The following is a 26,335-nucleotide window of genomic DNA, read 5'->3' on the forward strand; positions in this document are numbered from 1 at the left end:
TCTGCTTGTTTTAACTTTAACAGTTCAGCTTCAGTGAATTTATTCAGCAAGCAGCATTGTCAATTTTGGCAGAAAAATGTCAGTTTCTGTCTTTCTAGCCATGTTGTCCGATGAGCTGTCAGACTCATGAATTAACCCTAGTCCATGGTACTTGCTGTAAATGACTCTGGGGGACTGTTCTTTAAACTTAGTGATGTATTTGAATGTTTTATTGTCTCAGGACCACAGATATATGACACTCTGAGCCCACACACAGGCTGATCAGGAGGAGGCTCTGCCTCATTTGCAGACGGTGACATTTCCCGCCGCCGTCCCGCCTCCAAGGCGTGGAGTCGTGCCTCCTTTTTCCCACAAAGTCCCCGACTCTAGAGCAGAGAGGAGGGGATAATGAGACGGCGGTAGATGGCTCGGACACGGGGTGAGTAGCGCCTAACCACAATGACATTAGCCTCGGCGTGCGGGCGGGCTGCGGTGAAAACCCGCACAAGGTGAGGGCAGAAAGCATCCTCTGCCTCCCAGAGAAGCGGGCTGCATCCTGCCCGCAATGGAGGAGCAGACAGGCTGAAATGGATGACAGGGGAACGAGAGAGCCCCCTTTTTGAGGAATAGCGCTGCTGCTAATTGTATCAGAGAAAGAGTTTGTCTTTAATTAGCACTTTAACGCGAGGAAAACCAGTGTGTCATAGCGCCCGCGCCGGGGGACAGTGTAAATACTCGACACTGGACGGAGTTATGATTGATTTCGCCGTAATAACAAGCAGCCTTAGCAGCATCATTAATCCTTTTTTATAACATCGAGTCAGTCCAGTCTTTTTACCTGTAATTTAAATAATAATAATCACAACTTAGCCCCTAGCGAGGCTTCATTAGAAAGAAGCTGTTTGATGCTAACAGGTAAACGCTGCTAACGGCCGTTCCAACGAGATCGGATGCTAGCTGTCGTCGAGTCCTAATGTAAACTGGTTCAGGTTAAACCGATTTAAAAGCTGGCTCGCATCGAGTCCGTTCCCTCCACTAATGAGCGTCGTGTGACCAGAGGAGGCGCTGCGTAATGTTTAACTTGTTATCCGAGCCGCGATGAAAGTTAGGCGCTCCACAGTTTTTAGGTGGATCTTTTTTTAATACCCATTAATGAGGAGGGGAGCCTCCCGCCCCCTTCACCACATTAATAAAAAAAAGTGTTAAAATGGCGTCAGAAACATCCGGGTCGTGATGAAAAGCAGCTGCTGCTGCTGGTGGTGGTGGTGGTGGTGGTGGAGGGGGACAAAACAAGTCTTTTTGAGTTGAGGCCACACTGTTGGAGGATTTCTTTTCAGCCAGGAAATCCTCAACAGTTGTTGCTAGGAGACGGCGACAGCGCGTGCAGCCAAAATCCCGAACGTGAAACCGGCCCAAGTTGAAGCCCCCCTCTCGTGCGCGCGGGGCCGAGTCCGGTCTGACGTCAGGGAGCGGAAAGCGGCTCCCGTCACTCCGGCCCGTCACTGTCACCGGCATGGCGGCTGCCGGCGCCATGGAAACGCAGCAGAAGACATTTTGACACGAAGCAGAGGACGAACGTGCGCTTTTGTCCACGAAGTCCCAACAGACACTCCTGACTCCAAGTCCTGGTGAAAAATGTTCGTTTAAAGTTCTGGTTTAGCTCACTGGCGCCCTAAGATGATTTAAGATGAAAATTAAAACAATAAAGACAATTAAAAACCTAGCTGTCCTCGAGGGAATGCATGTCGCCCGCCACCTTTCATTTAGGAGCAGGGGCCTGCAAACAGTGGCACCGGGGCCACATGTGGCCATTTGGTTCAATTGCAGTGGCCTTATAAAGCTTTCACCAAAAACAACATGGAGGTGAATGTTTACAGTTAGAACCATGGCAGGAAAAGCTGTTTGTAGAGGTTCTCTTGTCCAACTTTCTGCAATATGTGAATACAATTTCTGTAACATCCACCCACCCACCTAACTTCCCTTCCATCCATCCATCCATTTTCTTTACCCACTTCTTTTTTCCGGTCATGGGGAGCAGGTGCCAACACTGCGAGATGCGGGGGACACCCTGGACAGGTCGCAAACTAGTAGAAAATACAGCAGTACCCAACATTTATAGTATTGGACAGGTATATTGTACTCAACGTCATCAACAAGGTCACTGTATGACAGTGGATGTGTATCATAATGTACAATAAAGTCAGTTTTTTTCTTTATTTTTACATTTTTAATCAGCTGAAACTGGAGCATCCTCTTGTTTAAAAAAAAAAAAAATATATATATATATAACACATTTAATATGCACATAATGTACAAATCTTCGGAAACATTGCTCTAGCTATGTCATATTTACTTATTAGTTATAGTCAGAAACCCTCTATATAGTTATAATATATATATATCAGTTATATTTAGTTGAGGAGAGTGTTTACAGGTGAGAGGCAGAGTACAGTCTGAACAGGTTGTCTTAATCTGAATACAAGTGTCTATAAGTGTATAAATACCACGTCGCAGAATGAGGCTTGGATTGACGTATTGCTGCCAAGCACTTTCTTTCATATTCCCAACATCAAGAATGTTGTCAGCATCGTTATCCGTGCCGCCCTGACTTCAGTGTAAAGCCGAGGGCTTCGTTTTCTGCCACTTTATCAGCGGCACAGAGCTTTGAGCTGCTCGTAGTAATTCCCACACACGCCTAATCAGATTTGCTGCGTCGGTTTGAGGGGGGGGTGGACATGACGACAGGAGGTCTCATGGCTGTTGTCTTGTTACGGCGCAGTGTCTGACAGGCAACATCTGCTCCGTCATGGCAGGGGGCTTCTGCAGGTCCAGGGGTCTGACCGACATGGCTGCACAGGTTTTATAGCTTATTTTTAGACTTGTTTCGCCTCCTGCTGGGAGTTTAATTCATCTGCCAAAATAGGTACAAATTAAATGTGATTATAGCAACATATTTTTTGTGTAAATGAAATATATTGTGAAATTAACTAAAGTGTGCTTATAGTTTTGATTAGTGTAGAAAATAGTGATTTAATTTAACCCTTAAACGTCGTGGATCCCTTTTATACCTGGTTGTGATAACATAAGTTGCTTTGTTGTTAGAAAGGACAAATCAGAAAGTTTCTCAAAGAGTTGATTTAAAATAAATATATCTTATAGGATTACTTCAGCCATTTTGAAGTGTGGAAAAGTTACCAACAATTAATATCTCACCTGTCGTAGATGGCTCTTTGAACTCCATGTAAATAACTGTGTGAGGCAAAATTGACAGCAGTGTAAAAGTTTGTAAAATAGCTGCCGTTATGAAATTTGGGTGATTGGACTAGCCTTTAGCTCATCAGTCCTGTAAAACTCATCTTTCTCCAAACTGAGGCTGTTCAAAAAGCTACCTACGACAGGTAAGATACTGTTTGTCGTTCATAACGTTCCACAGGATGCCATTGTAAAATGGTATAACCATCCCTCTAAACAGTCTTTATTAGTATTTAAGTAAAGCATTTAATACTGTAATACTCTAATACTATAATAAATAAAATCAAAAGGAGAATGTAATATACACACACACATATATATATATAATATATGTACCAGGAGTGGGAATGTTTAGACCCCCCCCCCCCCCGATTCAGTTCAGTTTGGGTTCAGAGGGCTGTGTTGTGATTATAAAACAATTATAAATGGATTTTGATTATTTAGAAAATTAATAACTGGCTTATTTTACATATATAAGCACTGATTTGTATAGTTGTTTGCCTAATAAAGAGTGCACACTGACATATGTCCACAAACAGGGCCAAGAATTAGCACAGATGCTAACTTAACATTGAAATACAATAGAAAAGCTAATTGTGTTTATCACAGGACATTTCAGTGATGCATCTAAACGTAGATTGTGCCGACCACCCCTAATGTGTCCCACCTCTCCCTTGTTTACACATGATGTCATTTTTGTCTATAGAGGAGGAAACTATTAGCTGTAAACCTTAATATTTGTACACGGCTCACTCCCAAAGGAAACCAGTTCCGACACAAACGCCTCAGCGTTGCAGAAAGTTTTAGGGCCAGATGTGAGTTCTGAAAACCGTAGGACCAGAACCCTTTCTGCACGGCAGGCTCCGAGATCACCCTGTTCTTGTCATGTGACGGCCAGCCTGTTTGAAGATGGGGAGGCAGCGCAGGTTCGTGTTGGGAGTTTGAATCAGAGGGACATTTTTCACTCAGTTGCCATCTGCCGGGACGGTTTCCGTGGCTCGAAGATTCAACGATCAAAGTGCTCAGGTGTGTTTGTTACTCGCACTACGACAGCTTGAAGTTTCATCCCAACTCTTTGAAATGTTCCAACACAAGGAACATGTCACGATGCGCCGACAACAGTCGCTGTGTTCTCGAAAGGAGAAATGTATGTCCGAGGACAAAATTTGCTGCGTTTCACAGCAAATCACAGACTAGCCGTCAGAAACTAGAGCTACTGCTGGCATAAAGTGGCAGGTGAACTATTTATAGGACAAACGTTCAGATTTCTGAAAGCATGTCTTTTCGTTAAAATCCTGCAGCACTGATGGTTTCTCAGAGAAACACTGTTATTTTCGCCTTTTTTCAGCCAGGGTTTCCTCAAATTCAGCATAAAACAGTAAATATTCTCCCCAGATGAGAAGTGGTAAGCTGTACAAAGTGTTTTTTTGGTTTTTTTATGCTGACAACAACCTGAATCCAAACAGCCATTAGGAGAACGGCAGCGTCTTTTTTTTTTTCCCTTTTTCTTCAAAACCCTTCAAATCGTCAGCCAAACCGCTCAGCCTTGTTTTTCTGCTCTCTTCGTGTCAGAAAGAAGAGAAGTCTCTTACTGATACCAAAAACTGGTCCCTGCTGTGCCTTTTCCTCTTCTTTTGAACTAAAATAAATAAATAAAAATCGTACAGAACTGTGATGTTTAGCCTTCAAATTGTGAAGCTGAAGAAGCGAGAGTTGGTGTTAAATGTGAGGCCAGAAACAGCAGACAAAAGTACAAACTGTGTGAAGACGCTGCGTGTGGATAAACATTAAATTAAATTAAAGTAAAATTATTTTAGCAAGAAGCGCGTTTATAACGTCAGCTTTTTGGACATTTCCAAAAAGCTAAACACTGACAAGTCGCCTGTCTGTGTGAGTACCAGATGTTATGTTAGATATGAAGACGTGAATCTCTGTTTTTCACCTCTTTTAGATTGTTATTTATTGCAAATTAAACTAATATTAGTGAACTTATTGTACACTGATAATAGGCCACCTGAAAGGTTCCATAATGCAGTCAGTGTTTAATATTTTGACGTATTTTATTGCAGGTAACCTTTAACTTGAGTATTTAACCTTTGGTATATTTTATAAATATTTTTTTTCCTGTAATTGCAAATAAGACTTCTTGCTTTAAGTAAATAATGAATATGTACTACTAAAAAGGCATTTTTCCTGGCATTTTTAATATGTTTTGTTCCACAAACTCCATAGTTTCTTTTGATTTTTACTTTCTGTTTCTTTACAAATACATACCACTTTTTTAACTTAAAGCAAGAAGTCTTGTTTGCAGTTAAGACAATCTGACCAAAGTAACATTCATACACGAACCCAGCAGCGCTCCTAAGTCCTTCAGCTTCTGTTTTTTATTCATTATAAAACTAAGTTTGTGTTAATGTTCTACCCCTGAGATTATTATCACAGTCCCCTTTCTTTGTAAAAACTAAGACTGACTGATGCGGTTTAGGGATTTCTAAAGTTCATGGCGTTAAACGCAGAACTTGAGTTGATACTGTACGACTTCAGGAAGATGGAAACATTTCCAAACAGGTCTGAGGAGGCCATGTTTAATTACCACCCGTTTGACTTATCACCCAGACCTCAGTCACTTCCACAAAACCTACCAGTCCTCGGAGTCACTTCACCTTGTTATACTGCGGCTGTTTTCAAACCACAAGATGTTGCTAACGTCTTCCCAAAACTCTCTGCTGATCAGCACCAGCAGAGAGTTTCTTTTCTTTGTTCCTGTAGGGTGCGAATGATCGAGCAGCCATGCCTCCCCCAGCTGACATTGTAAAGGTTGCCATCGAGTGGCCCGGCGCCAACGCTCAGCTCATAGAGATGGACCAGGTGGGTTTCTGACTAAAATATTCAGCGCATTTCCAGGTTGTGACTCGAACGCTCAAACGACAAAAGCTGAGTGTTAAAGGAGAGAAACGGAGCGCACCTTTAGCTTGTTTTTCATTTAAAAGGTACGAGTGTTGTGGAGTGAAAAGCAGCTGTAATTAACTACGCTAATGTGATACTTAAAGGAGGATAAATTGGCCAAACGTCACCAGCTGCAATCATTTTCCTACTAAAATAAAAACTTCAACACGAGTGGCAAAGATTCATATTTAATCTCAGCCTCTCTGTGTTTAACTCTGCGTTTTTCTGTGCGTTTTGTTTTGGCAGAAGAGACCTTTGTCTTCTATAATTCGGGAAGTGTGTGACGGGTGAGTATCACAAGCTGCCTTTTATTTTGAAATTCTCCAGATGGTTGAAATAGTCTCTGAGCGTGAGTGTGGTTTGAATACAGACAAACAATTGTGGCAGGATCAGGAACTTTATTCAAAGGAAGTAAGATGTTATATTTATTTTAGCACCAAGATGAACTTAAATCCACTCAGCGTAGATGTTATCATAATTTGGGATAATTTGCTGGTTTGCTCACAGATTAGCGCAATTAACTATGTACAAAAACCATATTGTAGTAGATTTTTTTTGCAAACTCTAATGTACATGCAACATTGTTGAGTCCTGCATGTTTACTGTAAACAAAAAGACCACAATAAGAGAGTCATTTTCATTAAATCCACTCGTTAAAGCGTATTTTCTTTGGACATCTTAATTTGAGTTCAGATTCATGGTAAACTGAGGGTTTTGTTCAGTGTTTGATGAAGTTGGAGTTTTGTACTCAAAGACCCTTCTGCTCCTTTTATATATTTGTGCTTTGGTAAAGTAGGTGCTTGTTGTGTTGGTAATAATACCCGTTAAAGCAATAAGGCCAACCTTTTGAAGTGGAGTTAAAGGTTAGGGACATTAAATATCTTTACTTCCAAAATATCATCATCATTTCTGGTGGGATAACTGTCAAAACTGACGTCGATGTAAAAGTTTATAACATCGCCTTCATATAACCATTATCTTCAACAGGTGAGATATTAATTGTTTATAACCTTTCCACAGAACCCCACTTCAGAAAGTGTAGACTGTCACTTTAATGTGTTCACACATTGACTATTATTTCTCACATATTACTTCTCGCTCATTGTTTTCATCTGTAATTTGTTGGTTAGTTTGTTTTTTGGGCTTCATATTTCTGCAGTTTTGTTTTTTCTGACCCATCCGTCTACCCTCTGCCTCTCTGTAAAAGTTTTTGAGGCCTTCACCTCTGCACGGCGCATCGCTCGCGTAAATGGCTTCTCTGCCGGAGGGGAGCGGTCCGACTCGAGCAACCTTTTGTTCCTGCGCGCTGGAGTTTTGCTTTGTTGTCACAGGCCCACGTTCCGCTCCTGCCTGTCACTCTGAAGCGGTGCTAATTTGCAGGATTTTTGTCTCTGTCCTCAGCTGGTCTCTGTCGGGCTCGGAGCAGTTTGCGCTGCGTTACGCCGACGGCCCTCAGCTTTACATCACCGAGCAGGTTGGAGTTGTCGTCTTATTCCTCCCTTTGTATCGAAGACTCGATGAAAACGAACTTCTTTCTTCTTTTCCAGAGCCGAGGTGACATTAAAAATGGAACCATCCTTCGATTAGCAATTTCCCCCGTAAGTCTGACGTGTTTTAATGTTCGGAGTTGTGTCTCTGTCAGTACAGCAGGTTGTTTGGCTTTTTGTTACCACAAAGGGTTTGCTTACCTCACTACAGTCTGTTTTCTTTTCCTTGCTGGAGTCACTAGTCTAAATTATTATAGCTGACCTCCGAGCGGTGTGGGCGGAGGACACTGTTTTTGCCCGTGTCTGTCTGTTAGCAAAACATCTTGTGAACCACTGGCTGAGTTGTAATGAAACTTCCAGAGATTAGTCACTGGATGTACCTCTACAACTGATTAACGTTTGGAGCCAACCTGATTCAAGATGGCTGCTACAGCTAATTGACCTTACCAAGCACAAAGATGGTTATAACTCAGTCAGATCTGCAGATATTAAGCTAAAATTTGGCGTGGTGGTAACTGAGAGTCATTCACCACATGTACTCTGAGCGCAGAAAGATTGGGTGAGATTTTGAGATATTGCATAAGATTGTGCATAACGCTGTTTAAAAGATTTAACCAAAATGGGTTTAACTCTCTCAAAATAAGCTAGTCTTAGTTTAAAACTCTGGCTCAAGATGGACTGGCTGTCTTTTCCCTCATCCGTTTATTTAGACGTTCTTTAGAATTCTGGGATAATAAAATCAAGTCCAATGACGCCAAAGAAACACAAGGTTCTCAGATGAAGTTTCAAATATTCCCAGGTTTGTCTTAAAGACAAAAGGGACTCTAATCTGAGCCAAAGGGATGTTTTGGAGCATCCATCACTGTTTCACCCAAAATAAAAAAACATTATTTGAGTTCTGAAACGTCAACCTCAGATGAACTTCCTACAAACTACGACAGATTTTTATTGAACTAAAGCTGGCACACAGGCCTCCAATAAATTGATTTTTTTTTTTTCATACTTAAAATCTATTAATGACACATATCCCTCGGGGCTTCTGCTTGGTTTTATTAGCGCTTCAGAACATAAATGTAAAACAATCCGAAGCTACTGTTTTATAGCTGTAAAACAGTAGCTTTTTAATTTTTTTGCAGATGGGAGCAATCTCAGCTGATCACCTCTCTCTGCTGCCACAGGCTACAACAAGAAGTTTGTGTCAGCCTTGTGCGTTTAAAATAAGTTACAAATCCACATTTTCACTGAGATTTGGGGGGGGGGACGAGGGATGTTACTTTTGTTTTTGTTTGCAAACAACACCTGTCGCACAGCTTCAGGTTAACAGAAATTATGAGCCGTAGAGGAGATTAAACCGAGAGACACAAAAAGCAGAAATGAAATTCTCCCCAGGAGCTTCGTTTGGGCTCTGTTCTCTCCAGTTATCACTTTCCTGAAGTCATTCTGCTCTGCGAAGAGGAGGCATTAAGTTCAGGAGGAAGATGGAGATGTGTGTTTGTGTTTTTGGTCTACAGGCTCGTGCTGCCCGTCAGCTCCTGGAGAGGATCCAGTCTCATGGCATCGACGCGCGCCTCGAGGCTCTGAAGGAGCTCGCCAAGCTGTCCGCAGACCCGACATTTGCTGCAGAGTTCCTAAACATGGAGGGCATCGGCACTCTGGCTCGCCTCGTGGAGAGTGGCACCCAGTAAGCATTCATTATGTTGTTTAAAGCTCCGCTGTTGTAAGAAATTCTGTTTTATATATATATATATTTAAGTTCAACAATTTGGTGGGAAACGCTGCAGTAAGTCTGTCTTTCCTCCCTGAGCTTCGGGGAAATGTTGGCCTTCACTCTCACCGCTTTCCTGGAGCTGATGGATCATGGCATTGTGTCCTGGGATCTTATCTCCCTCTCCTTCATCAAACAGGTACCTCGCCTCCAAAACAACTGGCGATTCATACAAACTTCTTTGCGCAAATAGCTTTTGTTCCCGAACTTCAAGGTTTTTCCTTTCTTTCTTTCTTTTCATCCACACACTTCTCGGTTCACCGTTTGCCCTTCCTTTCGTCTGGAAACGTGTGGGCGACGTTGCGTAGCGACTTCCTGCATCATCCGGCGCTCCTTCAGTGTTTATTGAAATAGTTGGGTTTTGTTTCCCCTCCCTGAACTTCTCTGCAGCCTTGACAGTCACTCGCGAAAGAACATTTACAACCCGCGACGTGTCTTTTCTTTCTCGAAGTCTGCGTTTTTATGCCCGATGTTCACGTCGCGGCCGTGTTTTTGGTTTCATGTCCACCTCCGCTCAGATCGCGGGCTACGTGAACCAGCCCATGGTGGACGTGTCCATCCTGCAGCGCTCCCTGGCCATCCTGGAGAGCATGGTGCTGAACAGCCACAGCCTCTACCACCGGGTCGCCCAGGAGATCACCGTGGGACAGCTCATCGGGCACCTGCAAGTGTGAGCACACACACACGCACAGGGACTCCCTGAACTCTCCATATGAAGGCTTCTTTGCCAGCCCATGATACGTTTGGTTCATGGACTTATTTTTTGTTATTAGGATGTGTGAGCTATAAATGTAAGTAGTTATTCTGTACTGAGGGCTCCTGTTAAACTATTAGCTGTATTTAAACGGTACTGTGGATAAACGTTGAATAACATTAATGCTGAAAAAGTGTTACCTGCCCTTGTGTTTTTACTAATTCGTAGGAAATGACTTGGACTTTTGTGATAAATATTAAATCAGGACAGATTTACACCTGGTTTTGGTCTTTTTAAAACAAATCCTTGTCACCCTGTAGCATAAACAGCCTGTCGGTGTAAAGGAGATGGGAAGAAGCTTCCAAAAATCTTCCTACTGTCTCTGAATTTGCATTGATGATGAGAACACGAGGATAAATTGTCTCGTGGTGCATTTAGAGCAGCTGTCAGTCTGTAGTTTAAGGCTTTGGTGCGTTCGAGGAGCATGATGCTTCTAACTGGTTGTTGCACTGCTGGATATTTCCTCAGGTCAAATCAGGAAATCCAGACGTACGCCATCGCTCTCATCAATGCGCTTTTCCTGAAGGCACCAGAGGACAGGCGGCAGGTCAGTGAACTGCTCTCTCAGCACAGACGATTCCTGAATACTATATTAGATAGCTCTAACTGGAATACTAATACTTTATCCTTACATTACACTCTGACGAAAGCCATTACGATTCAGTCCACTACTACTGCTTAAGTCGACTCTTAGTTCTGCCATCTTGCCAGGAGTTAGCTGCAGACTTTGGTTCACTTCAGCTGCTAATGTTTACAGCAGTGACATCATTCAGGTTAAGGTCTGTCTGCAAGCTCTCATGTTGTGGATTCTGTCTTATAGTAGAAACAATAATGACATAGTTTACTAAAAACAAAAAAAAGGACTTACTTTTCTTTGAGGTTTGCACTTTTGCTAAATATTTTGTGCAGAAAGTTGGGAGGCTGTGACCTCTCTTGTGGTGGCTGAAGGAACAGTTATTTTACTCAAGCAGAAGCAAAGAACTACTTATTTTTTCAAATACAAAGATTATAACACCATTGCTAGCATTAGCACCGTTATAGAGGACAAAATACAGTAAAAAACTGCAGAAACTGAATGTACACTTACTGTTCCTGTTTATGTTGAAGCTGGCTGCTAAGTAGTTAGAAAACTGGCAGTTTTAAACTCCCATCAGCCATTTAAAGTAAGGCCGTGACTTGTTGGATTATTTATGTCTTGTTTATTGATTTTTGCCATGTGCCAGGCATTTAGGAGGATAATTATTGTGAAGTATGTTATGTGGTTGCAGTATTAATGTTAGACTGTTGCTTTAATACCAGCCATTAATTGTCCCAACAATGACCCAATGAATGATATCCTTTGTATTATGATGTAAGGGCTAGACTGTGAAAAGCTAAAAGCTACGTCATCCTGCTAAAGGTACATACATTAGAGGTGCTACATGTTAATATTTATCCTGAGAAACGTTTGTGCTGATTTTGCACACAGTCCTCCTCTGGAAAAGTTGCCGTACTGCAGCTTTTTCAGCACAGCTTTGTGATGTTAGCAGTTACAGCTGTAACTGTTTGTGTAAATGTTTCCAATATAAAAATATGCACATGTTAGTTTTTCAGCGACTTCAGTCAGATTAAAAAGAAACAAATATCTTTGTAGCACAAGTTTGCAATTCCTGAAGGAGGGAGAGCTTTTTTCTCTTATGACTGCCATAGTGTTTAATTTGTCTGCACTTATTGTCACTTAACTTTAAACCCATTTCACTCTGTACTGTTTAACTGTCCGTGTCTGTCCTGTTTCTGTCTTTGCCTTTCTGTATAAGCTCTAATTTACTGATGAATGCGGGGGGTTAAACTAATATATTACATCTTAAACCACTGATAGAGTAAACTGTTGTTTCTATAACTGTTCAAACTGTCAGTAAATACTGAAAATGAAATTGAATCAGCAGAAAGTTGCTTTTAACTTAGTTAAAACAAGTCAGAAATGCAGAGTATTGACCTTGAGTTTGATGTAACAGGATGGAGAAAAGAGAAGGATGTCTGTTTTTGGTCTTCATATTTAGATGCTTTTGTTGGCCACTAGAGGGCGACCTGATTCAGTTTTACTGAGAGCAGATCCACCATACAAACTGGATCTAACTCCATTGTTGAATTACTGTAATTACAAACCAAAACATCTCATTTACTAAATTAGTTTGGAGTTTCTCTTAAAAAGATTGATTTAGGGATTTCTACACTACAGTTCTGCTGTAGTTTTCCTTTGGCCCTAGCTGGGTGAGTTGTTTATGCAACGCAAAACAGCAGGAAGTCCGATGATGAGAGGGGGATTACATTTGATTACTGTGAAGTCCTGAACTGAATATATGCATAGCCGTGATAAACGCAGAGTGCGTGAGGTATATATTATGACTGTTTGATGTTCCTATTTGCTGTGATTCATCTTCCCTCGCATGCTGTTCTGGTGATGTATGCCTGTATCTCATGGTCCATGTGTTTGCACTTTTTTTTGTTTCCATTACTGTCGCACACATGTCCCTCCTCCCTGCCATCAACTCGTAGGAGGAGTATACTAACCCACTGGAGCAGCACCTCACTGTGAGTACGCATCTCTGAGCAGCTCATGCCGCCCCACAGCCCTTCTTCTTCTTCTTCCTCCTCTTCTTCTTTTTCTGCACTCTGTAGCTCTTTTTGTGTCACAGCCAAGCGTTGCATAATCCATTCAAATTAAGACAGAATCACAGCTTGTTGCAGCACCAGGCAGACTCTGCTGACAGAATCAAGTTAAATGTGTTTTTGAAGAGGGTTTGAAGACCAAATGGTTCAAAATCAGTGTTGAAAACGTAGCTTCAGGGTATAAAAAATTCCATTTTATGTTTGTAGACTTCAGTGAAGTTACTGCAGTGCTGCTTTGATGTGCTATAAATCACCTTATTTGATTTGCTTTTTTTTTTTTTTTTGACTTGTTTGCGTCTGCAGGAAATGGCGAGCACTTTGGCTCAGAAACACCTGCGGTCCATCATCCTGAATGTAAGTATCAGTACAGGGAAGAAAGTGTTGCAGCTGCGCATCCGAATAAACACTCTGCGGCTGCTGAGCGTTCAGATCAGCTTGGAGAAATACAGTATGCTCTTAAAATATTTTTGTTCGGAGCAAGTTATATCACTTGTGAGAATACGAGACCGTTAGACCTCGGTTTCATCCCTGGAACTAAAAGTTGGTGAGCAATTTGGAAAACGGAGAGCTTTTCCTCCCTCGGAGAGCTGTGACTTGAAACCGGTAAATGTGATATGGCACCAAGTCCAAAATCTGCTCTGAAAATGATTCCTTCTGGCACTTGTCAAGAAACGCCTGCCTGTGCTGGCTGCAAAATGCAAATGCTGGTGGAGAAAATGCAGCACTTCCAGCATCCCGCGGCACCTTACCCTCCCCAGAACAAAACCCTGTGGTTCTGAGCACTTTCCACGAGGCCCGGTTGGCCAAAAACAGTCTCACGTTGCACCAGTTTTCAGCGCTCAGACTCATTTTCCTTCAGCTGCAGCAGATATTTGTGTTAAACTGTTACCGTGGAGTGTGCAGATTGTTGCAGCTTAATGTGCTTGTGTTTAATTTTACTAGAAGGTGTCGTTTTGTGTCACATAATAAGAGATGCCAACTATGCACAAAGCGCACCAGCTTTGCTCTGAACACGGTGGCTCTCTCTGTTCCAGCATGTCATCAGGGGAAACCGACCAATCAAAGCAGAAATGGCCCATCAGCTGTACGTGCTGCAGGTGCTGACCTTTAACCTTTTGGAGGAAAGAATGATGACCAAAATGGACCCTAACGACCAGGTAAACATTTAAATCGACCCGTTATCCATCCAGAATGCCACGTAACTCTTTTATAATCCATTTCAGTGCCATGGAAAGCAGTTAGGCAAATAAAGGGGAAAATAAAACAACATGTAAGCAATCCTCTGTGGTACGTTTAAATGAACAACACAGTTAATTGAATGGTAATAGTCTGCACGCTGTGAACGTTTAATAGAGATAACCCCCTTACCAGGGGAGATGACTTTCTGATGGATCTGCTTCGAGCGTAACAAGCAGACCAGAAAATTAAGATTTTCTTTTTTTTTGTTTGTTTATTTGTTTTTTTGCAGTTGAAAGCCATCTGCTCCTCTCTGATTGGTCTATCTTTCTTTATTATTTTGGTGCTTTCGTGTTAAATGTTTGCCTCTTTTATGCTGATAAGCTGTTTTAAAATGGTTTTCATTTACAGGCTCAGAGAGACATCATTTTCGAGCTGCGCCGGATTGCCTTTGATGGAGAAAGTGATCCCACTGGTACAGAGAAGAGGAAAGCCATGTACACCAAGGACTACAAGATGCTGGGATTCACTGTGAGCAACAGGTTTCTCTTTAATACCTTAATTAGATTCAAATAGAAAAAAGTTGAATGTTTTTTTTTGTTTTTCTTTCTCTTGGCTTCAATCGCAGAACCATGTGAACCCAGCCATGGATTTTACCCAGACTCCTCCTGGGATGCTGGCTCTGGATAACATGCTGTATCTGGCCAGAGTTCATCAGGACACATACATCAGGGTTAGTGTAAATTACACACACCACTTTCTTCTTTTTATTTGTTTTCTTTTTTAAGTCAGACCCGTCTAACACGTCTCCTCAATCATGACAGATCGTCCTGGAAAACAGCAGCCGGGAGGATAAACACGAGTGTCCCTTCGGCCGCTGTGCCATCCAGCTGACTCGGATGCTGTGTGAGATACTCCAGGTTGGAGAACTGCGTGAGTATATTTGTATATGGAGCTGTTGTTCTATTAATATTATTATTATTTTCTTTAGGTTTTCTTTTTTAAAGTTACCGTATTTTCCGCACTATAGGGCGCACTGGATTATAAGACACACTGTCAGTAAATGATCCATTTTCAAGTTTCTGTCATATATAAAACGCACCGGACTATAAGGCGCATCGTCGCCTCCCAATTCTTGTAACTTCACGCGGACCGGCTCGCCGCGTTCCATTCAAAATGGACAATTTTGCTGCTCTAGCGGAGCTGGTTCGCCTGTATCAGCCTTTATACGATCCCTCTATGAGAGATCACAAAGATAATCAAACGGTTCAAAACTCACAGAAGGATGCTGCACTGACATAAGCGTCAAGTATAAACGCCTCCAGAGCGCTGTGCACGGAGCCCTGCGTGACTATAACCGAGCCTTAATGTTGCGAGCGGTGCAGCTTTGTAGTTTAACCAAAGTCGTACTAAAACATCACAACTTCTTCCATATATAAGGCTCTCCGGATTAGAAGGCGCACTGTCGTTTTTTGAGAACATTGAAGGCTTTTAAGTGCGCCTTATAGTCCAGAAAATACGGCACTTTACTTTCAAATATGAATTCACTGATTGGGAAATTCTTTGTATAAAACCAATAATTTGTTTCAAGGTAAAACTGATGGGTTTAGTCATTATCACAAACTGCTGAAGGTGCTTTTTCCTCAGGCCTGTGTGTGTTCATTTGTGTGCAGCTGTAGCAAAATGTTTCATGACGATGGATGAATTTTTAATAAAAGCAGTCACTGGATGAACATCTACAATCAGTTAACTTTTAGACAACCTCTTTGAAAATGGCCGTCACAGCTGAGCGCTTTAAGCAAACCCAATAAAGGCTATACCTCAGCCAATTTTCAAGGTGCTGAATTAAAATGTGGTGCCTCAGTAGCCAAGAGGAATTCCCAAAACGTACTCCGAGTGCTAACTACTGGAGTCAGCTGAGTCTGTCTGTTAGCAAAATATCTCATGAACCACTGAATGGATTTTAACAAAACTCTTAGAAAGTAACCACTGGAGGTACATCTACAACTGATTACCATCTGGAATCAACACAGCTCATTGAGATTAGGGAAACACAAAAATGGCTGTAAGATTTACAGGTTGTGATGTGGTCGTAGTCATCCTCAACACGTTTTTTTGTACGCTAACACATCTCACGAGGTCATGCACGTCGTCATTTACCAGAGCGGCTGTAACGCTGTCGCTTCTCGGTTTTAGTTGAAAACTCTGGCGGGTGATATGCATTCCTTCAAGGAATGCCAGGCTTTTATTATGAAAAGCAGTGAACCGTTTTTTTTTTTGGAGGCATTGCATTTAATCAGCACATACATTCATACAAACGCATTAAAAAAATCTTTTTATGTAACGTTTCGAGTAAATTAACTGTGCGTTTATCTTTTCAGACCAGTCCCAGCTCAGTAACCTGGCCCCCCATTTGATGTTTAAAAAAAAAAAGTCTGTTTCAGAGCAAAGTTGATGCGCCGCAACCTGTCAGATTAATATCAGTTTCCCTTTTCCTGTTTGAAGATTTGCAGACGCCAGTCAACAAGTTAAATATCAGCAAACTCTGGTGCTCCACCAGCGCGCCCGAGCATTTCTCGGTTCTAGTTCTAAATGTACGTCTGCGTCTTCACAACGAAAAACGTTTCCTTTTCTTCAGCAAACGAAGGCTGCAACGATTACCACCCCATGTTCTTCACCCATGACCGAGCATGGGAGGAGTTCTTCTGCGTCTGCATTCAGCTGCTGAACAAAACCTGGAAGGAGATGAGAGCGACGGCAGAGGACTTCAACAAGGTCTGAGATTAACGCCTCTTCACAGGCCTCCTTAGTTTCAGATGCACCTGTTGGCTTTTCACTTTAACAAACCGTGAAGGGACGACGCCATACACCAAAGTGTACACTATTACCTTCATCATTAATAACAACAACAACAACAAAAAAAAACGCTTTCACAAACAGAACTGTTATGGTTTTGTTTGTTTTGCGTCTGCTAGTTTCAGACGGTTGAATTGAGCACCTTCGACTGTTTTATCTTTTTTTTTTGTTGCAAGTCATTCAAATTACATCCTCCTAATTATAGAGCTCGCTTTTTCTATTTGGCTGAAAACCAAAGTGTGCCCACGGGGACGCTTCGCTGTTTTTGTTTCCAAAGTAAATCCACGATGTTAGTGTCAGTAGATAATTAGCTAAATGCAGCTATTAAACCTGAGCGCTAAGAACACGAAAGGTGAAAAGAGAATACCAAAATCGTTATAACATATATTTCTGTTTGTTTGTGTTTCTCCACCTGCGTTCTCACAGGTAAATAAAAACATCTGACAGTTAAGCAAAATGACTACGCTGAGCTCAGATATCAGCTCTTGTATTATCCCTTGTATTGAAACACGTTTAGCTGCTTTTTTTGCAGTTTCTTTCAGTTCTAATATGAAACCGAATATGGCACAGTACGCTTCTGGTTCAGATATGTTGACTAGATGAGGTTTTTGCAGAAGGTGAAGCCGTGAAACCACCGCCTGTGCAGACGATGTTGGTCCGGTGAGAGTGTAAGAGCCAGCAGGTTTCAGGCAGACATGGATTAATCCCGATGTGTTCTGCCTATTAAACAGCTCAGTGAAGCAGAAAGGAAAAAAAAAAAGGTTTCGGTTCATTAAATAATACTTGATGGTTTCTACTTAAGCAGAAATAATACTAATAATAAAAAAAAAAAAGAATATGTGAAAGCTTTTCTTGTGTTTTCATAATTGATGCCTGTAACTAAAGGAAAAGGTGTCGGTCTGCAGATTGACTCTGTCATTTGGGGTAAAATAGGCTTTTGTGAATCTAACTCTGACAGTTTTGCTTCATTAGAAAAGATTTGAGGAAAACTGAAAACGGTACAAATGACAGCAGTAATTAAGCTGTTCATCATGTCTTTTTATTATAAAATTCCACATATCTTTACCCACCTTCCCTCTCTTATTGTTCATATGTGTGTGTGTGTGTGTGCGTGCCTCCCCAGGTGATGCAGGTGGTCCGGGAGCAGATCACCAGGGCTCTGGCCATGAAGCCGTCATCCATAGACCAGCTGAAGAACAAGCTGCGAGGCCTCAGCTATTCAGAGATCCTGCGTCTGCGGCAGTCGGAAAGAATGAGCCAGGACGACTTCCAGTCCCCGCCTATCATGTCAGTCGAACTATTATCTTCGCTCTAACAGTTTAGTTTTTATCATTCAGTTCGGTCACTTTCACTGAGCACTTCCAGATGCTAGCAACAGGCGTTGTTGCCGCATAATTCACCTTAAATCCACTCTCTGCTCTGTTCTGGTGTATTTGCATGTTATGTAATAGAACACTGTTTGCCTGCTTGCTGGCCAGGGCGCTTCTTTCTCGTTTCTTATGCTGTGTTGTGCCGCAGTGAGCTGCGGGAGAGAATTCAGCCTGAAATCTTGGAGCTCATAAAGCAACAACGACTCAACCGTCTGTGTGAAGGAAGCTGTTTTCGTAAACTGGGGAACCGTCGGAGGCAAGGTACGTGCCACGTTTCTTTTTGATTCTGCAGGAAAACTGTTGTCGTTGTTGCTGATGATCATCTATTATTATTTTTTTTTTATTTTGTAGAAAAGTTTTGGTTCTGCAGACTCTCTCTTAATCACAAAGTGCTGCACTACGGAGACTTGGATGAGTCACCTCAGGGTGAAGTGCCTTTTGAGCTACTGAGCGATAAAAGTAAGACACACTCATACCTTAATTTCTCCAAGTGGCCCCATTTCTTTGCTAACATTTTTGTTTTTTATAACGCACACAATGACTGCGTTCGCTGTCAGGAGGCAGACAGCCCAAATCTCTCTAATTATTTGTTTCCTATTTCCCCTTCAGTCCCAGTCTCAGATATAAAGTCTGTGTTGACAGGGAAGGACTGCCCTCATATGAAAGAGAAAAGTGCTCTCAAACAAAACAAGGTAGTAACATTTTCATTGAATTTATTTCCACATGCAGTCTGTCTTTTTTCTTTATCCGCTGTCAGTGTGGCTGCAGTATTGTTGCACTTGTTTGCTTCCCTCAGGAGGTGCTGGAGTTGGCCTTCTCTGTCCTCTATGATCCAGATGAAACGCTCAATTTTGTCGCGCCCAACAAGTACGAGGTAAACTCATTTGTACACAATAAGTGTTCAACCTTGTTATTTCACAGCCAGGGAAAAGTCCCTGCTGGGATTAGAGGGGAGATTTATCATTTATTATCATTATTATTATTACTGAGGACAGCAAATAGACTTTACTTCCTCCCCATGATAGCCTTGGATAGAGGTGTTCATGTTTTTCACCCTGATTGTTGTCCTTTTCATATAAACTTAAACATTTTTGCAGGAATTTCTTATAATCCTTCTACATCCTTCTCTACCTAGGTCTGTTGTGTTACCATGACCGTAGAAAAAAGCCATTTAAAGTCAAAATTCAACATGTTTTAACCAAACCATCGTTATAATAGGTGCGTAGGGGTACATGTAGTCACACCGTGATGGTTCAGTACAGACGGTTTGGATGGATACAGGGAAATAAGGACAAATATGTCAGTCACAGGTGATCAGACACCTCCACACCCAACAAAGCATGGCTGGTTCAGAATGACATGTACAAGCGAACACCTGCATGTTTGATTCAAATCAGCTGAAGAAGAGCCGTGATCAGACAGCTGCAGCTCAGGGAGACGAGATGTACGTGTATGGCAGGCAGTTGTATCACATAAGCCACACTTTGAAAAGCCATTAGTATATTTGTTCAGTATTTCTAATATCAAGCCTTGTTTTCTTACTCTAGCTTGAGTTTTAGTGTTTCACATTTTATTCATTTTGTTTGTTTATTTGTTTTGTTATTTTCTAATTGGGAGATGTTATTCAGCTCCACGTTTGTTTTTTATTTTGGATGATATATTTTGGAGATATATATATATATATTGGATACCTTTCATGGCCTGTGGGTTAAATCCTAACAGATCAGATTAGATCTATAAAAAAAGTATTTTTTATTTTATACTGTGTTTATCAGCTGACTAATCCTACATTACTATACAGGACCTGATACCTTAGATCCTTCCCACCAACAAGGGTTTTGTTTTTTTTTTTGGTCTCTGCTTCTAGGAGGTTTATAATGTGTATAAAGACAAAAAAGAGAAAAAAAAGCATTTGGCACTTCTTTCATTTTCTTGTTTTACCGAATCATGCTCTTCATACCGAGGTACACACCAAACCATGACTTAAGCGTACTGTTGCACCCCTGTTGTTAAAGAAAATTAAGTGGTGATGAGGTTACCACGTGCTTAGAAGTAAGTTTTATTGTGACATGGTGAATTTCAGCAAAAAAAACCCAAAAAAACCCAAAAACTCCTCTCAGTTCGTTTTTCAACACTTGATCAGAAAGGAGAAAATGTGACCATCTTTCACACTCAGTCAGAGGCAGAATTGCTGAAACTAATTTCACACATGAGCACCAAAACATGTTCTGCAGAAAGCGCGGAGAATTTGGTCCAGATTTCCTCAGCTGTTGTTATTCACACATGCACTTCACAGCGGGAGGATTCTGTAGTGGAGGAGCAGCAAATGTGAGGGAGGAGATTCTGCGCCGAGAAGACGGGACGCACAACGCATTATGTGCTGTAGAAACGACTGCATCAGGCTCACATCGTTTGAGAATAATAGTTAAAGGTTGATAATGTTTTTACCTGTCTCTCTGTGTGTGTGTTAGCAAAAAGTATGGAAGTTCAGGCCTAATTTTAATGAATATTTAGTTGTTGTACATCTACAACTGATTACCTTTTGGGGTCAACAGCTAAGTGACCTTAGCAAACACAAAAATAGCTATAAATCTGTTAATTTTACAAATACGTAGCTAAAATTTAGCGTGGCAGTAGCTGAGCATCAACTACTGTACAACACATACAGGTCTGCACATTGTTCGAGATCTTTGCTCACACCTTTGGCATCGATCTTGTTGTCTGTTAGCAAAATATCTCATCATCTACTGATCAATAAAACCTTCAGAATGTAATCATTGGGTGTACATCTACAACTGATTACCTTTTAGTCACCCTAATTTAAGATGCCAATTACTACTAATAGGTCTTAGCCAACACAAAAATGGCTACAGCTCAGTCAGATTTACAGATATTGAAGTTTTTATGTGCTAATAGTTGAGAGTCATCCCCAACACATACTATGAGCACTAACCCAGTTTGTGATGTCTCACAAAATGGCATGAGATCATGCATATCTTAATTTACTAAATGTGAGCAAATCCAATTCAAGTCTGTCTTTTCTCATCAATAGATTATCTTAGTTGAAAACTCTGGGAGCAATGGTGGCGGCCAATATGCATTTCTTCAAGAACAGCAAAGCCTTTTATATTAGTAAGATATTTTATTAAAGGACACTTTACAATTAAAGGGCACTTACGACATGCAAAAAAAGAAGTGATGAATGGCACCTCGACGGCACTCCATCCCATGTTATGAACGAGGGCTGTAAAACTGAATTGTCTTTATTGTTTTCACAACAAAACAACAAAATTCAGTTTACAGATCAGCAGATATGCGGTGAGTGTACATGGCTGCTCAAGTGTAAGTTCATACTGTATGTAAATATCCAGACATTTTATTCAGAGAAAGAAGAATTTTATGAGATGACCTCATTTAAAAAAGAAGAGAGAGAGAGAGAGAGAGAGGCTTTAAATGTGGAGAAAGACTACGATTGAACTGGGAGATTTCCAGAGAGATGGCAGCACTGGGCTGAAGGCTCTCAAGCCCATTGTGGAGAGGATGGCAGATTGAATAGAGAGCTTGGAAGAAGAGGATCAGAGAGTTCAGGGTGGAGTGTAAGGTTGGAGCATCACAAAGAAGTACGGAGGAGTGAGGTTAAGAAGAGCTTTGAAGTGGAGAAGGAGAAACTTAAATTTAGAGCTGTTCTGAACAGGGAGCCATGCTGAGCTGTTTTAGGATGGGAGGGACGTGATCTGTAGATGGGGGTTCTGGTGGCAACGTGGGCAGCAGAGTTTCGGAGCGACTGAAAATTTGTGAATTTATTTGTGTGGCTGAGCAGAGAGAAAACAACGACAGTAATCAATACAAGAATTAAAAAGAGCGGAGATGAGAGCAGCTGTGCTGTTGGCTGGGAGTGACTAACAAAGACGAATGATGAAAGTAACCAGAAAGAGTGAGACCATTAATGCTTTTCAAATGAAAATATTCTATCAAGGATGACATCTAAAGTCTAAACTTAAGGGAAGGGGCTGACTGCTGACTGCTGTCAGTGGTGATTAAGAGATGAAGACATTTAGAGAGGATATACTGAGAGCCAACAAGAAGAAATTCAGTTTCTATCATTAAGTTTAAAGACATTCTGAAATAAAACAGTTTGTGGTTTCTCCTAAACAGTCAAACATGAAAGCAAGAGGAAGTATAGAAGTGGGTTTATTGTACAAATACATTGAAGTGTTGTTAGAGGAACAGTGAAACTAAATAGGGAATAGAACCTGTTGGAAGTAGATAAATTACAAAAAGAGGGTTACGAGGACTCAGCCCTGAGGAACCCCACTGATAACTACGGAGAGTTGTGATTGGAAATCTATAAGTTGTTAAAGATGAGCACATTCAGAGGGGTACACAAACCAAGGGAGTGATTTTTTTTTGTGATATAAGGGGAAATAAAACTGTTAAGAGGGATATTTTGAGACATGGTGTCAAAAGCTACAGCAGTCAGTGCCAAACGAATGAAGGATGAAGCGGTTTAATGTCTGTGTTTATATCAATGCTGTGTCCATGTCCACATGTCCAACAGCACTGTGGAGAGTGTAAATAAAGTCCTACAGACCAGCAGCAACAAAAACAAAGAAGCAACTCTGCACGCACTATCTGACAGTAAATCTTCTAAAATATTAACTGCTTCATATAAAAAAATATTACTGCTTCAACAACAGACCTTTGTTGTCCTGGTGCTCTGTGTTTACTGGTCGATAATGGAGTCATTATTTGCTTGTTCCTTTGTTGGAAACAAGCTTTGTACAGAGCCTCAGGGACGAATGTTTGCGACGTGGAGCGGCCCTCACCTTTGAATGCTCCTCTCTGTGTGTGTGTGTGTGTGTGTGTGTGCAGTATTGCATCTGGACCGACGGGCTGTGTGCGCTGCTGGGCAGAGAGATGGGCAGTGACCTGACACGCAGCGACCTAGATACTCTTATAAGCATGGAGATGAAGCTCCGCCTCCTCGACCTCGAGAACATCACAATCCCCGAAGCTCCGCCTCCCGTGCCAAAGGAGCCTAGCTCTTATAACTTCACCTACAACTACAGCTGAGATGTGCGTGTTTCTGTGTGCGCCTGATGCATGCATGTGTAGATTCAGGGTGGTTTTACTCATCTTTTGATGACCTTAGCTGCATATATTTATAACTAAACAAAAAAGGCTAGTTGTTGTTTTTTTTTGTTTTTTTTTTTCCCTCACAATAGCTTCACAGAAAAATAATCAGAGGTCAAAGTTCACCACAGCACTAGATTTAGTTCAGTCTCCGGTCTTCATTTCTTCTAAATCAAAAGCAGAAATAAAAAATCTAAACCTTTTAATGTCGTAGATGAAGGGAAACTTATCAGTCAAGCAACGTGTGTGTGGTGTCCATGGCAACAGAGGAGGAAGTAGCCACCATTGCAGTTTAAATCCCTGTGTTTGCTCAGAAACTGCCTACCACCCCAAATGTACAGATGCACGGGGCAATGTAATCAGTTCAACATGTTGTTTACATTATTACCATTTCATCAAGAATTCAGTGACGACCTTGTGTAGTAAAAGCATGTAGAGTGGAGGAATATCTCTTTCTCTTTCTTCCATTGGACACTCTTCAGACAGAGAACTGGAGTTTTTGTGAGCTCTAAATGTCAGGAAAAGGGTCTAAAAATCGACCCGAATCCGTCGTGCGTGGTCTGTTTTTAAATCTCCCTTCTTTTCCCAGCCCAAAACTCAGCTCAGATCCCGACTGCTCTCGGTAAGCGTTACCGGATGGCCGCGAGCAGATGGCAGCGCACAACCAAGTTTGCAGACTGAGCTTTAACTGGACGGTTCATTTGGTTTAACTGCCAAATACTGTACCGCTCACTTGCTTCACCAGACAAAAACGCCTATTCTTCAGCTGTTCTACAACTTATTATATAAAAAAAGTACCCTATCAGACAAAAAAAAAAAGAAATGATAGTGTTGCCTACATTAAGTGTGGGTTTTTGTGTTTGTGTGTATGTCTGAATGTGAGGTTCCTCCAGTTTTCTGTGTGTTTACGTTGAATAATCTCAATGTTATGAGCTTTTTGCTCATTCGTGCCAGGATCGAATCTTTAACTCTTAACATGTTAAACATGAATGCTTTCATCTTAGTCACTGTATTGCCTTATCACTCCAACACTCATAATTTGGGACCTTTTAGCGCTAAAGGTTCATGAAACGTGACGTCGCTGTATGATGGTGTTGTAGCAGCGAACGCCTCTGTTTACGAGCCAGTTAGAGGAACTTTATAAACCGTTACTTAACTGTGGAAGAAACACTATAACTTTGGTGTTATTGGTAATTAAATCCTCAGTCTTACACTAGTTTGGTAGCGTATTATAAATATTTATTACATGATTGCCTATTTATTGTGCATGTGTGCGAGAGGAATACATTTTTCATTGATGCCAGTGTTACACTGTGTCAAACATTTGTTGCTCCACATGCGTAATGGTCATCAGAGACTTAAATAAGCACCTAATAACGTGCTTAAATCAGCTACATTATATTGTGATCTAAAGCCTTTATTGTTTGAATGTTGATTTTAAAACCCATTCGTGAACAATGTCATGTATTGGGTTCGTTTATACAAACTTACCTGCTATAAAATATTAAAAAATGCAACTTTTTTTGCAACTTATTAGTAGATGGTTCATTGAAACATGTTCTCACTCTTCACAGGCATAAAGAACCACAGAGCTGCTCTGAAATAACCTGAATCAGTAAAAAAAAAAAACAGGCCAAAGACGGTGAAGTCTGTACTCAGAACACACTTTGCTCTGGGTACAGAAACATTAAAGTACTGTTTCTTAACCCTCATTCTTCTTTATTCCACCGTTTGTCCCGTCGGCTTGTGAATCGGTACTAAGCCCTGCTTCTACTTGTTAATGCACTATAGATTTATATTTTTGTAAATGATTGTACATGTCTGTGAGTCGTGACGAGGGTCTGTTTTGAACTGAGTCAGCATGCTCGTTTTACACTGAAATGATTTGTTGTATTGATTTGGAAAGAAACCAGCTCCAGCGCCTAACTATGATGTCAGCTTGTAACGAATACTGAATATTGCCATTACTGTTAGATTTGTTTGTGAGAAGAAATATGTATGAGATAACCTTTTTTTTTAAGTGTTTTAGTTTGGGGTTTTTTCACTGATGTTGGAGCTTTAACAGGGTGAAATGTGCTTTTTCTGTTTTGAGAGTTTCTTTTTGTTCAACTGGAGAGAAAAAAAAAGAAATTATATATATATATTTACCAAGTTAACATGCGCTGAGCAAGACAACCTGGTGCAAAACGCTGCAAGCTTGTGTGTTTCGTAGCTGTTGGAACATTTTTATTTTATTTTATAATGCTTTCATCACATCCGCACGGCGCTCTGAGCTCTCAGGGTCACCAGATTTATTCCAGTAAATTATTGAGGCAGTTAGCTGGGTTCAGACGTCCTGTTTGGTTAAAACAAATAACCACAATATGATGCAGTAAGTGAGGTCTGTTGCCTTGGATGACTAACAGCGTGATTTGCTGTTTTCACATCTGCTTCTCTTTGACATAACAGTTTATTTACACTCAGTAGTGCTACTAAAGAAGGACAGAAATGATGTAAATATTTGAATATGGTATAAATCTAGTTTATTGTATGTATATACAGTATTGTCTTGCCTTAATGGAGAAATGTATTATGGTTTGTGTGAATAAATACGTCCTAACAAATCCTCGCTTTGCCAGTGCTTCTTAATTTAGCTTTTGCTTTTGAATGTCAGGGATTGATAGTTTTTAACCAATGATATTTTAAAAACTGTTAACATTAATACTCATTTAGGTTTATGTCAGTTATCAGATTATTTTACAGCATGGATACTTCAGCTGCACTCAAAAACCAACATGTTAGATCAACATAAAAGATGTGGAAATAAAATAATCAGTTCCCACTTAATTTGTTTTCATCTTTCCTTACAGATGAAGCAATTATGTTGCTATAATTTACTATATCTGGCGTGTGTTTTTATAAGTGATTTAATCTTATCTTAAGTTGATGGGTCAAGCTAATTTTCTTTGGCAAATAGTTTGTTTTTTTA

At 41.0% G+C, this 26,335-nt stretch overlaps 1 protein-coding gene across 4 annotated transcripts; it reads left to right on the plus strand.

The window, feature by feature from the left end:
* The first annotated feature begins 294 nt into the window (after positions 1–294).
* Positions 295–25,970, plus strand: elmo2 (engulfment and cell motility 2). 4 transcript variants are annotated; one of them, XM_017415781.3, is made up of 22 exons: positions 295–418; positions 5,966–6,099; positions 6,424–6,464; positions 7,579–7,651; positions 7,725–7,775; positions 9,176–9,345; positions 9,469–9,568; positions 9,948–10,099; positions 10,652–10,730; positions 12,719–12,754; positions 13,136–13,186; positions 13,867–13,989; positions 14,420–14,539; positions 14,637–14,741; positions 14,833–14,941; positions 16,647–16,783; positions 17,988–18,151; positions 18,383–18,495; positions 18,586–18,693; positions 18,844–18,926; positions 19,031–19,108; positions 23,107–25,970. In XM_017415781.3, the coding sequence occupies exons 2-22, from the start codon at positions 6,022–6,024 to the stop codon at positions 23,305–23,307; spliced, it is 2,172 nt and encodes a 723-aa protein (XP_017271270.1). In that variant the 5' UTR covers positions 295–418; positions 5,966–6,021; the 3' UTR covers positions 23,308–25,970. The 4 variants fall into 4 exon arrangements, with proteins under 4 accessions (XP_017271270.1, XP_017271273.1, XP_017271274.1 ...); XM_017415784.3 differs by having other exon boundaries at positions 9,948–10,093; XM_017415785.3 differs by lacking the exon at positions 12,719–12,754.
* The last annotated feature ends 365 nt before the right edge of the window (positions 25,971–26,335 follow it).

Source organism: Kryptolebias marmoratus, linkage group LG4, assembly GCF_001649575.2.
Source record: "Kryptolebias marmoratus isolate JLee-2015 linkage group LG4, ASM164957v2, whole genome shotgun sequence".
Taxonomy (NCBI): Eukaryota; Metazoa; Chordata; class Actinopteri; order Cyprinodontiformes; family Rivulidae; genus Kryptolebias; species Kryptolebias marmoratus.